The sequence below is a fragment of the Streptopelia decaocto genome (assembly GCF_964273445.1).
Source record: "Streptopelia decaocto genome assembly, chromosome: 1".
Taxonomy (NCBI): Eukaryota; Metazoa; Chordata; class Aves; order Columbiformes; family Columbidae; genus Streptopelia; species Streptopelia decaocto.
The window spans coordinates 212804251-212818083 of record NC_138663.1 but is presented as its reverse complement, the minus strand read 5'-3'; the positions used below and the strand labels follow the sequence as shown (position 1 = coordinate 212818083).

The 13833-nt window shown below is 74.2% G+C and overlaps 1 protein-coding gene across 3 annotated transcripts in view; it reads right to left on the bottom strand.

The window, feature by feature from the left end:
• Positions 1 to 8584, bottom strand: part of APBB1 (amyloid beta precursor protein binding family B member 1) — a 73061-nt gene extending 64477 nt beyond the window's left edge. For all 3 annotated transcript variants that reach the window (XM_082048905.1, XM_082048904.1, XM_082048906.1), the window contains exons 1-8: positions 8499 to 8584; positions 7575 to 8151; positions 4572 to 4762; positions 3957 to 4013; positions 3300 to 3388; positions 3153 to 3189; positions 2091 to 2228; positions 1165 to 1292 (exon numbers count right to left, since the gene is read on the bottom strand). In XM_082048905.1, coding sequence (XP_081905031.1) covers positions 1165 to 1292; positions 2091 to 2228; positions 3153 to 3189; positions 3300 to 3388; positions 3957 to 4013; positions 4572 to 4762; positions 7575 to 8079 — 1145 coding nt within the window. In that variant the 5' untranslated portion in view covers positions 8080 to 8151; positions 8499 to 8584. The remainder of the gene's footprint in view (positions 1 to 1164; positions 1293 to 2090; positions 2229 to 3152; positions 3190 to 3299; positions 3389 to 3956; positions 4014 to 4571; positions 4763 to 7574; positions 8152 to 8498) is intronic.
• Between the last annotated feature and the right edge of the window lie 5249 nt (positions 8585 to 13833).

Below are 13833 nucleotides of genomic sequence, written 5' to 3'. Positions count from 1 at the left end.
CCCAGCGCCACCAGCACCACCCAGCGCCGCCCAGCGCCGGGAGCACCGGGAGCGCCGGGAGCGCCGGCAGCACCAGGGCGGCTGCCCTACCTCTCCCTGCGTCCGGCAGCGCGGCGGAGAGACCAGAGACCGGTTAGAGGGGACGGTGCGACCCACGGACCACAGACCCACGGACCACAGACCACACAGACCCACAGACCACAGACCCACAGACTACACAGACCCACAGACCACAGACCCACAGACCACACAGACCACAGACCCACAGACCACAGACCCACAGACCACACAGACCCACAGACCACAGACCACACAGACCACACACCCACAGACCCCATGGACCCACGGACCACAGACCACACAGACCACAGACCCACAGACCACAGACCCACAGACCACACACCCACAGACCACACAGACCCACAGACCACACACCCACAGACCACACAGACCCACAGACCACACAGACCACAGACCCACAGACCACAGACCCACAGACCCCACAGACCACAGACCCACAGACCACAGACCACACAGACCCACAGACCACAGACCCACAGACCACACAGACCACAGACCCACAGACCACACAGACCCACAGACCACACAGACCCACAGACCACAGACCCACAGACCCCACGGACCACAGACCCACAGACCACAGACCCACAGACCCCATGGACCACAGACCACACAGACCCACAGACCACAGACCACACAGACCACAGACCCACAGACCCCACAGACCCACAGACCCATAGACCCCACAGACCCCACAGACCCACAGACCCATAGACCCCACAGACCCATAGACCCCACAGACCCACAGACTACAGACCCCACAAACCCCACAGACCACAGCCCCACAGACCCCAGCCCTCCAGACCCCACAGACCCCCCAGGCAGAGACCCCCAGCCCCACAGGCAGGACTGAGCCCATGAAACCCCCTGCCCTGGCACTGCCGGGGGGCTCAGCCACAGGACCCCCATGGCGGGTGCACGGGACCCCCGCCCCACACCCCACAAGCACCCGCGTCCCGCACACCCCGTTCCAACGGGCTCAGGATCCCCACACCCCACGCGCACCCACGCGTCCCACCCCACGCGCAGGGACGCCCAGAGCCCCGCGCCCCACGCGCCCGGTGCGCCCCCGCGCGGCCCCACCTGCCGCTGTCGCGCCCCACGCCCCAGACGCGGATGGCGGCCACGGGCTGCGCGTGCAGCAGCGCCTGCTCCTGCGGCTCCAGCAGCTTCAGCGTCCGGTTCTCCAGCAGCAGCAGCATCGCGCGGCCCTGGGGGAGCAGCGGGGTCCGGGGGGGCGGGGGGGCGGGGGCAGTGGGGACAGTGGGGGTGGCAGGGACGGCGGGGACAGCGGGGGCTGAGGGGACAGCAGGGGCTGTGGGGACAGTGGGGACGGCGGGGACAGTGGGGGCTGAGGGGACGGCGGGGGCTGTGGGGGCTGTGTGGACAGTGAGGGCTGCAGGGGCAGCAGGGGCTGCAGGGGCTGTGGGGGCTGCAGGGGCTGCGGGGGCTGCAGGGACAGCGGGGGCTGCAGGGGCTGCGGGGGCTGCAGGGACAGCGGGGGCTGCAGGGGCTGTGGGGGCTGCAGGGGCTGTGGGGGCTGCAGGGGCTGCGGGGGCTGCAGGGACAGCAGGGGCAGCGGGGGCTGTGGGGGCTGCAGGGACAGCAGGGGCTGCAGGGGCTGTGGGGGCTGCAGGGGCTGCGGGGGCTGCAGGGACAGCAGGGGCAGCGGGGGCTGTGGGGGCTGCAGGGGCTGTGGGGGCTGCAGGGACAGCAGGGGCTGCAGGGGCTGTGGGGGCTGTGGGGGCTGCAGGGGCTGCGGGGGCTACACGGGCTGCAGGGGCTGCGGGGTCTGTGAGGACAGCAGGGCTGCAGGGGCTGCAGGGGCTGCAGGGGCTGCGGGGGCTACAGGGGCTGCAGGGGCTGCAGGGGCTGCAGGGGCTGCAGGGGCTGTGGGGGCTGCGGGGGCTGCAGGGGCTGTGGGGGCTGTGGGGGCTGCGGGGGCTGCAGGGGCTGTGGGGGCTGCAGGGACAGCGGGGTCATTGGGGGCAGGGGTCAGGGGCACTCACCTCCCCCCAGCTGCCGGGGGGGCCGCGCTGGTGCAGCGAGAGCTGCCGGATGCAGTTGTTGACGGCCGCGCTGCTGCGGCCGGGGGCCAGCTCGGCCTCGCTCATCTCCACCCAGCCCAGCGAGCGCACGGCGAAGCGCTGCGGACGGGACGCGTGGGCGCGGGCACGGGGGGCGCGGGGCACGGGGGGCACGGCGGGGGGAACAGGGCACGGGGGCACGGGGCACGCGTGGGGCACGGGGGGGGCACGCACAGCCCCCCCGCAGGGACCCCCCGCAGCTGCCTGCCCCACACGTCCCTGATCGTGGGGACAGCGCTGACCCGCCATGGCAGTGCTGGAAGCACCACGGGGGTGCCAGGTGTACCCACGGGGGTCCCAGGTGTACCCACAGGGGTGCCAGGTGTACCCACGGGGGTCCCAGGTGTACCCATGGGGGTCCCAGGTGTACCCACAGGGGTGCCAGGTGTACCCATGGGGGTCCCAGGTGTACTCATGGGGGTGCTGGGTGTACCCATGGGGGTCCCAGGTGTACTCATGGGGGTGCTGGGTGTACCCATGGGGGTCCCAGGTGTACTCATGGGGGTGCCAGGTGTACCCATGGGGGTCCCAGGCTGCACCCATGGGGTGAGTCCCAGGTGTACCCACGGGGGTCCCAGGCTGTACATGGGGGGGCCCCAGGCTGTACATGGGGGGGGTCCCAGGCTGCACTGGGGGGTCCCAGGCTGCACCAGGGGGGTCCCAGGCTGTACATGGGGAGTCCCAGGCTGTACATGGGGGGGTCCCAGGCTGCACTGGGGGGGGTCCCAGGCTGTACATGGGGAGTCCCAGGCTGTACATGGGGGGGTCCCAGGCTGCACTGGGGGGGGTCCCAGGCTGTACATGGGGAGTCCCAGGCTGTACATGGGGGGGTCCCAGGCTGCACTGGGGGGGGTCCCAGGCTGTACATGGGGAGTCCCAGGCTGCACTGGGGGGGGTCCCAGGCCCCCGGCAGCAGGCCGGAGCCCGGCCCCGTGGGGCAGTGCTACACAGGGGCCCGGGGGGGTCTGGCTGGGCCAGGCCTACCTTAGAGCCCGGCTTGTCCTCCTCGGCCAGCGCGGTCCTGAGAAGGGGCGGGACGTCACGGCTGCTCCCCACGCACCCCCACCCCCCCCAAGGGGGTCCCCGCCCGGACCCCACGCACCCCCACCCCCCGGGGTGGACCCCACGCACCCCGCGGGTGGCGAGGCCGGGTCTGGGGACGGCGGCTCCGCATCCTGCGCCCCGGGGTCGTCGTCCTCGTCCTCGTCCTCCGCGGGGTCCTGGGAAGGGACGGGCTGGGGGGGCCGGGGGGGCTGCCCACCCCCTCACCCTCCAGAGCCCCTGAGCCCCCATTCCACACCCCTGTACCCCCATTGCTCACCCTCCAGAGCCCCCGAGCCCCCATTCCACACCCCTGTACCCCCATTGCTCACCCTCCAGAGCCCCCCGACCCCCCATTCCACACCCCTGTACCCCCATTGCTCACCCTCCAGAGCCCCCCGACCCCCCATTCCACACCCCTGTACCCCCATTGCTCACCCTCCAGAGCCCCCCGACCCCCCATTCCACATCCCCGTACCCCCATTGCTCACCCTCCAGAGCCCCCCGACCCCCCATTCCACACCCCTGTACCCCCATTGCTCACCCTCCAGAGCCCCCTGACCCCCCATTCCACATCCCCGTACCCCCATTGTTCACCCTCCAGAGCCCCCCGACCCCCTCTCCACCCCCGCACCCCCATTGCTCACCCTCCAGAGCCCCCCGACCCCCTCTCCACCCCCGCACCCCCATTGCTCACCCTCCAGAGCCCCCCGACCCCCTCTCCACCCCCGCACCCCCATTGCTCACCCTCCAGAGCTCCCCGTCCCCGAAGCGCTCGGTGGGGGTGAAGCCGGGCCAGCCCAGCTGGGGACAGCGGCTCCGGTTCGGGTGCGCACCGAGGCAGCCCCGCACCCCGGGGTCCCCACCACCCCACACCCTGGGGTCCCCATAGCCCCGCACCCCGGGGGCCACACAGCCCGGGGTCCCCACAGCCCAGGGTCCCCACAGCCCCACACCCCAGGGATCCCCACAGCCCGGGGTCCCCACAGCCCCGCACCCCGGGGGCCACACAGCCCGGGGTCCCCATAGCCCTGCACCCCGGGGTCCACACCGCCCCGCACCCCGGGATCCCCACAGCCCCAACACCCCGGGGTCCCCACCACCCCACACCCCGGGGTCCCCACAGCCCCGCACCCCGGGGGTCCACACAGCCCCACTCCCCACCACCCCGCACCCTGGGGGTCCCCACCACCCCACAGCCCCACACCATGGGGGCCCCACTGCCCTGTGCTCACAGGGGTTGCTACAGCCCCACACGCTGGGGGTCCCCGCAGTCCCATGGTCCCCACCACCCTCCACCCTGGGGGTCCCCACAGCCCAGGACCCCCGCCCCGCCGCGTCCCCCGCGCCGTGTCCCCGCACCGGCGGCCGTGGGCAGCGGGCGGTGTCCGGGGAGCCGGGCGCGGAGCCGCGGGGCAGCCCCGGGGGCGGCTGCCACTGCGTGGTGCCGGTGGGGACGTGCCAGTAGTAGGTGCCCGAGGTGTCCTGCACCCGCAGCCATCCCGCCGGCAGGTCCGCGTCCGGCTCCACCGCGCTCCGGCTCCACAGCGACTCTGCGCAACGGGCACGCTCGCACGGGGCCGGGGGCTGCGCCCGGCACGGCGCGGCACGGTACAGCACGGCACGGCATGGTGCGGCATGGTACAGCACGGCATGGCACAGTATGGCACGGTACAGCATGGCACAGTATGACATGGCACAGTATGGCACAGCACGGCATGGTACAGCACGGCACAGTATGGCACAGTATGGCACAGCACAGCATGGCACAGCACGGCATGGTACAGCATGGCACAGTATGGCGCAGCACAGCATGGCACAGCACGGCGTGGTGCGGCACAGCACAGCATGGCACAGCATGGCACAGCCCCACGGAGCCCCACGGAGCCCCACAGAACCCCACTGCGCCCCACTGCCCCATGGGACCCACAGAGCCCCACTGCCCCATGGGACCCACGGAGCCCCACTGCCCCACGGGAGCCGGCGCCTGCCCCATGGGACCCACGGAGCCCCGCTGCCCCACGGGAGCCGGCGCCTGCCCCATGGGACCCACGGAGCCCCGCTGCCCCACGGGAGCCGGCGCCCGCCCCAGCGAGGTGGGGCCCGTCCCCACGAGCACCGGGAGCTGTGGCGGCGGGGCCAAGGAGCCCCTGCCCGAGCGGGGGGCACCAGTGGGGACGGGGACCCGGCTGCGCCGGAGGGGATGGGGCTTCAGAGCCCACAGCCGGGCAGGCGCCGCTCCCACGGCCAGTGCCACAGCCAGTCCCCACGGCCGGTCCCCACGGCCGGTGCCACAGCCGGTGCCCACGGCCGGTCCCCAGGGCCGCTCCGCAGGGCCGGTGCCACAGCCAGTCCCCACAGCCAGTCCCCACAGCCAGTCCCCACGGCCGGTGCCCACGGCCGGTCCCCACGGCCGGTCCCCAGGGCCGGTGCCACAGCCAGTCCCCACAGCCAGTCCCCACGGCCGGTCCCCACGGCCGGTCCCCAGCCCAGGCTGCAGCTGGGGCCGCTGGGGCAGCCGGGGACCGAGGGGCCGGTACCGACGCTGCTCCCAGCCCGCCCGGCCCCAGCCCGCGGGGTCCCCATCCGTGTCCCCATCCACAGCCCCATCCGTGTCCCCATCCCCGTCCCTGTCCCCATCCCGGTCCCGCTCACCTGCGGCCAGAGCGGGCGTTTCCCCGGCAACGGCTGACGGCAGCAGCGGGGGCGGGGCCGGGGCGGGGCCGGGGTGGGGACAGCGATGGGGACAGCGATGGGGACCCAGGGATGGGGACAGCGATGGGGACAGGAGTGGGGACAGCGATGGGGACAGCGATGGCGGGGCTGGGATGGGGACAGGAGTGGGGACAGTGATGGGGACACAGGAACGGGACAGGGATGGAGACACAGGGATGGGGGGCAGGATGGGGGCAGGATGGGGGCAGGATGGGGGGCAGGGAGGTGGGGGGGCAGAGATGGGGGATGTGGGGAGCAGAGAAGGGGCCGCAGGATGGGGGGGACACAGGGACGGGGGCAGGGCCGGCGGGAGCACGGGGGGGGACACGGGGAGCGGGGGAGGGGAGGGGAGGGCGCAGCTGTGGGGCCGGCGGGACACGCGGGACACGGAGGCGGCACCGCCAGGCACAGCGAGCGGAGCGGGGACACGGGACGGGCTGCGCCTGCACTGACGGCACAGGGGCTGCACCCAGCAGCGGGACAGCGGGGACAGCGGGGACAGAGCCGTGGGGCACAGGGGCTGCACCCAGCAGCGGGACAGCGGGGACAGCGGGGACAGAGCCGTGGGGCACAGGGGCTGCACCCCAGCAGCGGGACAGCGGGGACAGCGGGGACAGAGCCGTGGGGCACAGGGGCTGCACCCCAGCAGCGGGACAGCGGGGACAGCGGGGACAGAGCCGTGGGGCACAGGGGCTGCACCCCAGCAGCGGGACAGCGGGGACAGCGGGGACAGAGCCGTGGGGCACAGGGGCTGCACCCCAGCAGCGGGAACAGTGGGGACAGAGCCATGTGGCACAGCATGGACAGCACCATGGGGACAGCACTGTGGGGACAACACCATGGGGCACAGCAGGGACAGCGCCATGGGGACAGCACCATGGACAGTGCCGAGGGGACAGCACTGTGGGGCACAGCATGGACAGCACCGTGGGGACAGCACCGTGGGGCACAGCAGGGACAGCGCCATGGGGACAGCAGGGACAGTGCCGTGGGGACAGCACTGTGGGGCACAGCAGATACAGCGCCATGGGGACAGCAGCACCAACAGCATGGGGACACGGGCAGTGAGGGGGCGGGGGGCACCGCGGGGGCGCCGTGGGGCACAGTGGGGGCGCCGTGGGGGCGCCGTGGGGCACAGTGGGGGAGGGCTGGCGAGCAGCTGTGGGCACACAGCCAGGGGAGAGAGATGTGGGGCCAGGCTGGGGACACCGTGGGGACACCACGGGCTTGTCAGGGGGGTCACGGGGCAGGGACGGCCATGGGGCAGGGAGGGGACACTACTGGGGCTGCCACGGGGTAGTCACAGCTGCCGTGGGGCCATCTAGACAGTCAGGGGTGACTGTGGGGCAGCCAGGGGTCACCATGGGTCACTGTGGGGCAGCCATGGTGCAGCTGTGGGTCACCACGGGTCCCCGTGGGGCAGTCAGGGGTCACTGTGGGTCCCCGTGGGGCAGTCAGGGGTCCCCGTGGGTCCCCATGGGGCAGTAGGGGGTCACAGTGGGTCCCCGTGGGTCACTGTGGGTCCCCGTGGGGGGTCACCGTGGGTCCCCGTGGGTCCCCGTGGGGCAGTAGGGGGTCACCGTGGGTCCCCGTGGGTCACCGTGGGTCACTGTGGGTCCCCGTGGGGCAGTGGGGGGTCCCCGCGCGCACCTGCGTCGTCGGGGGAGCTGCCGGCGCTGCCCTGGCTGAGCGTGGCCCAGCTCGAGTCCTCGTCGCTGCCCGCGCGGCTGCGCGCGCCGAAGAGGCGGCTGGCGCTGCGGGGGGGCTCGCGCGGGCCGCGCTCCCCGCCGGGCTCCGAGTCCCCGGTGCCGGGGTCGCTCTGCCCCGCCGGCGAGTCCCCGTCGCCCTCCTCGCCCTCCTCCTCCTCCTCGTCCTCGTCCTCCTCGTCCCCGTCGCGCAGCGGGATGAGCGGCCGGGCGCCCCCGCGGCTGCGGGCGCTGCGGGTGTTGAGCGGCAGCTCGGCGGGGCGCGGCGGCGCCAGCTCGTTGCGGTTCTGGTCGCGCTCGGCGCGGCGCTGCAGGTTCTGCCCGTCCTTCAGCCACTTGGCCGTGCGGGGCTCGGCGGGCTCGGCCCCGGCCCGCAGCGCCGTCCCGCCCGGCGCCGCGCACCGGTTGTCGTTGGCCAGGTCGCTGCGCTTGCTCACGGCGCCCGACATGGCGGCGGCGGCACCGGCGGCACCGCGGCTCCTACAGCGCCCGCGGCGGCGGCAGCTCCGCGTCCATCGGGCCTGCGGGGGGCGGCGGGACGCACCGGGAGCCGGAGCCCAGCGGCCCCGAGGAGCCCCGCGCCGCCCCGGGACCCCGCACCCGAGCGGCCCCGAGGAGCCCCGCACCGCCCCGGGACCCCGCACCCGAGGGGCCCCGAGGAGCCCCGCGCCGCCCCGGGACCCCGGTCCCAGCCCCCGAACCCGGCCCGGCACCCCGGTCCCGCAGCGCCGAGCGGCCCGGCCGGCTCCCCGGTTGCCCCCATCCCACCGCCCGCACCGGGACCCCCGGACCCCGCACAGGGACCCGCACCGGGACCCCCGGCCCCCCCGCCCCCGGCCGCAGCGGCCCCGCTCGGCCCAGCCGGTACCTGCGGCGGCTCCGCTGGGGGGCACGGGGGGGCTCTGCTTCCGCTTCCGGGGGCGGGGCGGAGACAGCGCCCCCCCGGTACCGACTGGCACCGTCACCGGCACGTACGGACACCGGAACCGGAACCGGCACCAGCACCGGCCCCGGCCCGGCGGGCTGGGGGACCCGCATCGCGGCCGCCGCGGTGACCCTGCGGTCCCGCTCCCCCCGCTCGGGTCACGCTCCCCGCTCCGGTCCCGCTCCCCCCGATCCAGATCCCACTCCCCGCTCCGGTCCCGCTCCCCACCCCGGTCCCGCTCCCCGCTCCGGTCCCGCTCCCCCAGGGCCGGTCCCGCTCCCCGCTCCGGCCCCTCTCCCCCCGATCCAGATCCCGCTCCCCGCTCCGATCCCGCTCCCCGCTCCGATCCCGCTCCCCGCTCCGGTCCCGCTCCCCCAGGGCCGGTCCCGCTCCCCGCTCCGGCCCCTCTCCCCCCGATCCAGATCCCGCTCCCCGCTCCGATCCCGCTCCCCGCTCCGATCCCGCTCCCCGCTCCGGTCCCGCTCCCCCAGGGCCGGTCCCGCTCCCCGCTCCGGTCCCGCTCCCCGCTCCGGTCCCGATCCCCGCTCCGGCCCCGCTCCCCCCGATCCAGATCCCGCTCCCCGCTCCGATCCCGCTCCGGCCCCGCTCCCCGCTCCGGCCCCGCTCCCCGCTCCGGTCCCGCTCCCCGCTCCGGCCCCGCTCCCCCCGATCCAGATCCCGCTCCCCCCGCTCCAGCCCCGCTCCCCCCGATCCAGATCCCGCTCCCCGCTCCGATCCCGCTCCCCGCTCCGGCCCCGCTCCCCCCGCTCCGATCCCGCTCCCCCCGCTCCGGTCCCGCTCCCCCCGCTCCGATCCCGCTCCCCCCGCTCCGATCCCGCTCCCCCCGCTCCGGTCCCGCTCCCCCCGCTCCCCGCTCCGGTCCCGCTCCCCCCGCTCCGATCCCGCTCCCCCCGCTCCGGTCCCGCTCCCCGCTCCGGCCCCGCTCCCCCCGCTCCCCGGTCCGGCCCCGCTCCCCGCCCCGGTGCGGCCGTGTCCCCCGGGAGCAGTGACCGGGCAGCCTGGGCCCCGCGGGGACGGAGTGACCAGAGTCACCCGGGGACACCGTGAGCCCACCCGGGACCGGCACCGCGACCAGTACAGACCAGAACGGACCAGTACGGACCAGTACAGACCAGAACGGACCAGTACGGACCAGTACGGACCAGTACAGACCAGAACGGACCAGTACGGACCAGTACAGACCAGAACGGACCAGTACAGATCAGAACGGACCAGAACTGACCAGTCCAGCCCAGTCCAGCCCAGCTCAGCCCAGTGCAGCCCAGTCCAGCCCAGTTCAGCTCAGTCCAGCCCTATTCAGCCCAGTCCAGCCCAACTCAGCCCCGTCCAGCCCAGTTCAGCTCAGTCTGGTCCAGTCCAGCCCAACTCAGCCCAGTCCAGCCCAGCTCAGCCCAGTCCAGCCCAGTTCAGCTCGATCCAGTCCAGTCCAGACCAACTCAGCACAGTCCAGCCCAGTTCAGCCCCGTCCAGCCCAGTGCAGCTCAGTTCAGCCCAGTGCAGCCCAGTTGAGCCCAGTCCAGCCCAGCAGAGCCCAGTCTAGCCCAGTTCAGCCCAGTGCAGCCTGACACAGCCCCCATCCCCCAGTACCACGTCCCCCGGTGTCACAAACGGTGTCCCCTCCCCAGGACCCCGGGCACCTGCACCCGCCAGCCCTGCCGCTGTCCCTGTGCACCTGGGTGGTGACACGGGGACCGGCAGGGGACAGGACAGGCAGATGGGGACAGGACAGGCAGGGGACGGGGACAGGGACAGGCAGGGATGGGGACAGGGACAGGCAGGGAATGGGGACAGGCACAGGCAGGGGACGGGGACAGCACAGGGATGGGATGGGGACAGCACAGGGACGGGGACAGGGCAGGGATGGGGACAGTGCAGGGATGGGATGGGGACAGGGCAGGGGACGGGGATGGGGACAGCGCAGGGATGGGATGGGGACAGCGCAGGGACAGGGATGGGGACAGCGCAGGGATGGGATGGGGACAGCACAGGGATGGGATGGGGACAGGGCAGGGACAGGGATGGGGACAGCACAGGGATGGGATGGGGACGGCGCAGGGATGGGATGGGGACAGCGCAGGGATGGGATGGGGACAGGGCAGGGACAGGGATGGGGACAGCACAGGGATGGGATGGGGACGGCGCAGGGATGGGATGGGGACAGCGCAGGGATGGGATGGGGACAGGGCAGGGACAGGGATGGGGACAGCACAGGGATGGGATGGGGACAGCGCAGGGATGGGATGGGGACAGCGCAGGGATGGGATGGGATGGGGACAGCGCAGGGATGGGATGGGGACAGCGCAGGGACGGGATGGGGACAGCGCAGGGATGGGATGGGGACAGCACAGGGATGGGATGGGATGGGGACAGCGCAGGGATGGGATGGGGACAGGGCAGGGACAGGGATGGGGACAGCGCAGGGATGGGATGGGGACAGCGCAGGGATGGGATGGGGACGGCACAGGGATGGGGACAGCACAGGGATGGGATGGGGACAGCGCAGGGACAGGGATGGGGACAGCGCAGGGATGGGATGGGGACAGCGCAGGGACGGGGACGGCCCCCTGTCACCGCGGCCACCCCCGCACCCCACAGCTCGGGGCCGTCTCGGGTGTCTCGGCTTCCGCCGTGTTTATTAGTTTGTGTTAGTGCGTGTTCGTGTCCGTGCCCGTGCGTGTCCGTGTCCGTGCCCGTGTCCGTGTCTGTGTCCGTGTCCGTGTCCGTCCGCCGGGCTCGGGGCCGCCAGCAGCTGCGTGGGCGCGGGTGGCGGCGCAGCGCGGGCCCGCCGAGCACGGACACGCCGTCGCGCGTGCACATGGCGCCGTCCACGCGGTCGGGGGGCAGCGGCAGCGGCGGCCCCGCGCGCCGCGGGGTCTGCGGCAGGTCCACGAGCTGGATGCGGTCACCCGCGCGACGGGGCGGGCGGGGCTGGCGCCCCCGGCACACACCGGGCACAGCCCCGCGGGTCCCACGGGGGTCTCCACCCGGCACAGCCCCGCGGGTCCCGCCGTGTCACACCCGGCACAGCCCCGCGGGTCCCACGGGGGTCTCCACCCGGCACAGCCCCGCGGGTCCCGCCGTGTCACACCCGGCACAGCCCCGCGGGTCCCACGGGGGTCTCCACCCGGCACAGCCCCGCGGGTCCCGCCGTGTCACACCCGGCACAGCCCCGCGGGTCCCACGGGGGTCTCCACCCGGCACAGCCCCGCGGGTCCCGCCGTGTCACACCCGGCACAGCCCCGCGGGTCAGGGGCGGGGGCGGGATGGGCGGGGACAGGGGCGGGACGGGCGGGGACGTGGGCGGGGGCGGGGACGGGGGCAGGATGGGCGGGGACAGGGGCGGGACAGGCGGGACGGGGCCGGGACGGGCGGGGGCGGGATGGGCGGGGACGGGGACGGGCGGGGACGGGGAGGGGCAGGGGAGCGGTTTGGGGCTTCCCGGGGGCTCCTGGCGGGGGGGAGGGCCGAGGGGATCCCACGGGGGGGCCGGGCAAGGACAGCACGGCCCTGGGGACACGGCCCCACAGCCCCACAGCCCGGCTGCCCCGCGGGGGACGTGTCACAGCTGTGCCCCGGTGCCACGTTCCGGGTGCCCGAACTGCCCTGGGGGGTCTTACCGGGGGGGCAGCGAGACGGGGAGAGGGGCGGGACCCACAGGGACAGGGACGGGGAGGGGACAGGGACCTGGATGGGGACGGGGACAGGGATGCGGGTCACGCCGGCTCAGGCGGGTCCGTCCGTCCCGGCGCGGGCGGCGCCCCCTGCCCGTCCAGCCCCGCCACGTCCGGCCCGCGGGCCGGGGCCGCTGCGCGTCCTGCCGCGAGCCCAGCCGAACCACGGGCTCCCCGCGGGCGGCAGCGGCGGCCTGGACCCACGGACCCGCCCACGGCCCCGCCCCATGGATCTGACCCACGGACCCGCCCACGGACCCGCCCACGGACCTGACCCACGGACCCGCCCCATGGATCTGACCCACGGACCCGCCCACGGACCTGACCCACGGACCCGCCCACGGACCTGACCCATGGATCTGACCCACAGACCCGCCCACGGACCTGACCCACGGACCCGCCCCATGGATCTGACCCACGGACCCGCCCACGGACCCGCCCACGGACCCGCCCCATGGATCTGACCCACGGACCCGCCCCATGGATCTGACCCACGGGCCCGCCCACGGAGCTGACCCACGGACCTGACCCACGGACCCGCCCACGGACCCGCCCACGGACCTGACCCACGGACCCGCCCTCGGACCCGCCCTCGCACCTGACCCACGGACCCGCCCCATGGATCTGACCCACGGACCCGCCCACGGACCCGCCCCATGGATCTGACCCACGGACCCACCCACGGACCCGCCCACGGACCCGCCCAAGGACCCGCCCCACGGACCTGACCCACGGACCCGCCCCATGGTTCTGACCCACGGACCTAGCAGTGTCAGTGTCACACCCCCAGCAGTGTCCCTGTCACCCCAGCAGTGTCCCTGTCACCCGGCCCATCCTGTCACCCAGTCGGGGTGCTGAAGGCCGACATGCGCCCGGTGTCACCGGGCAGGGCCGGGCCGGGCTCTCGCTGCACCGGTCACCGGGGTCACCACACGAGGCCCAAACCGTGACCTGGGACGGCAGCGGCACTGGGGACAGGGACACGGGACAGGGACACGGGACAGGGACACGGGACAGGACAGGGACACGGGACAGGACAGGGACACGGGACGGGCAGCAGGGGCAGCCCCCGGGGTGGGGGTCAGAGCCCAGTGCCGTGGGGGGGTCAGAGCCCCCGGCACCGGTCCCGCGTGTTCCCAGGACCCATGCGGAGGTTTGATCTGGAACCGGCGGCGGGACACAGGGACAGGGACACGGGGACAGCGGGAACAGGGACACATCCCGTACCGGGGGACACATCTCATACCGGGGACACATCCCTGCTGTGGGGCAGTGCTGGTGCTGTGGGGCAGGGTGGTGCTGTGGGGAGGTGCTGTGCGGCAGGGCGGTGCTGGTGCTGGGGGGCGGTGCTGTGGGGCAGGGCGGTGCTGTGGGGAGGTGCTGTGGGGCGGTGCTGGTGCTGGGGGGCGGTGCTGTGGGGCGGTGCTGGTGCTGGGGGGCAGTGCTGGTGCTGGGGGGCAGTGCTGGCGCTGTAGGGCAGTGCTGGTGCTGGGGGGCAGTGCTGGTGCTGGGGGGCGGTGCTGTGGGGCGGTGCTGGTGCTGTGGGGCAGTGCTGGTGCTGGGGGGCGGTGCTGTGGGGCGGTGCT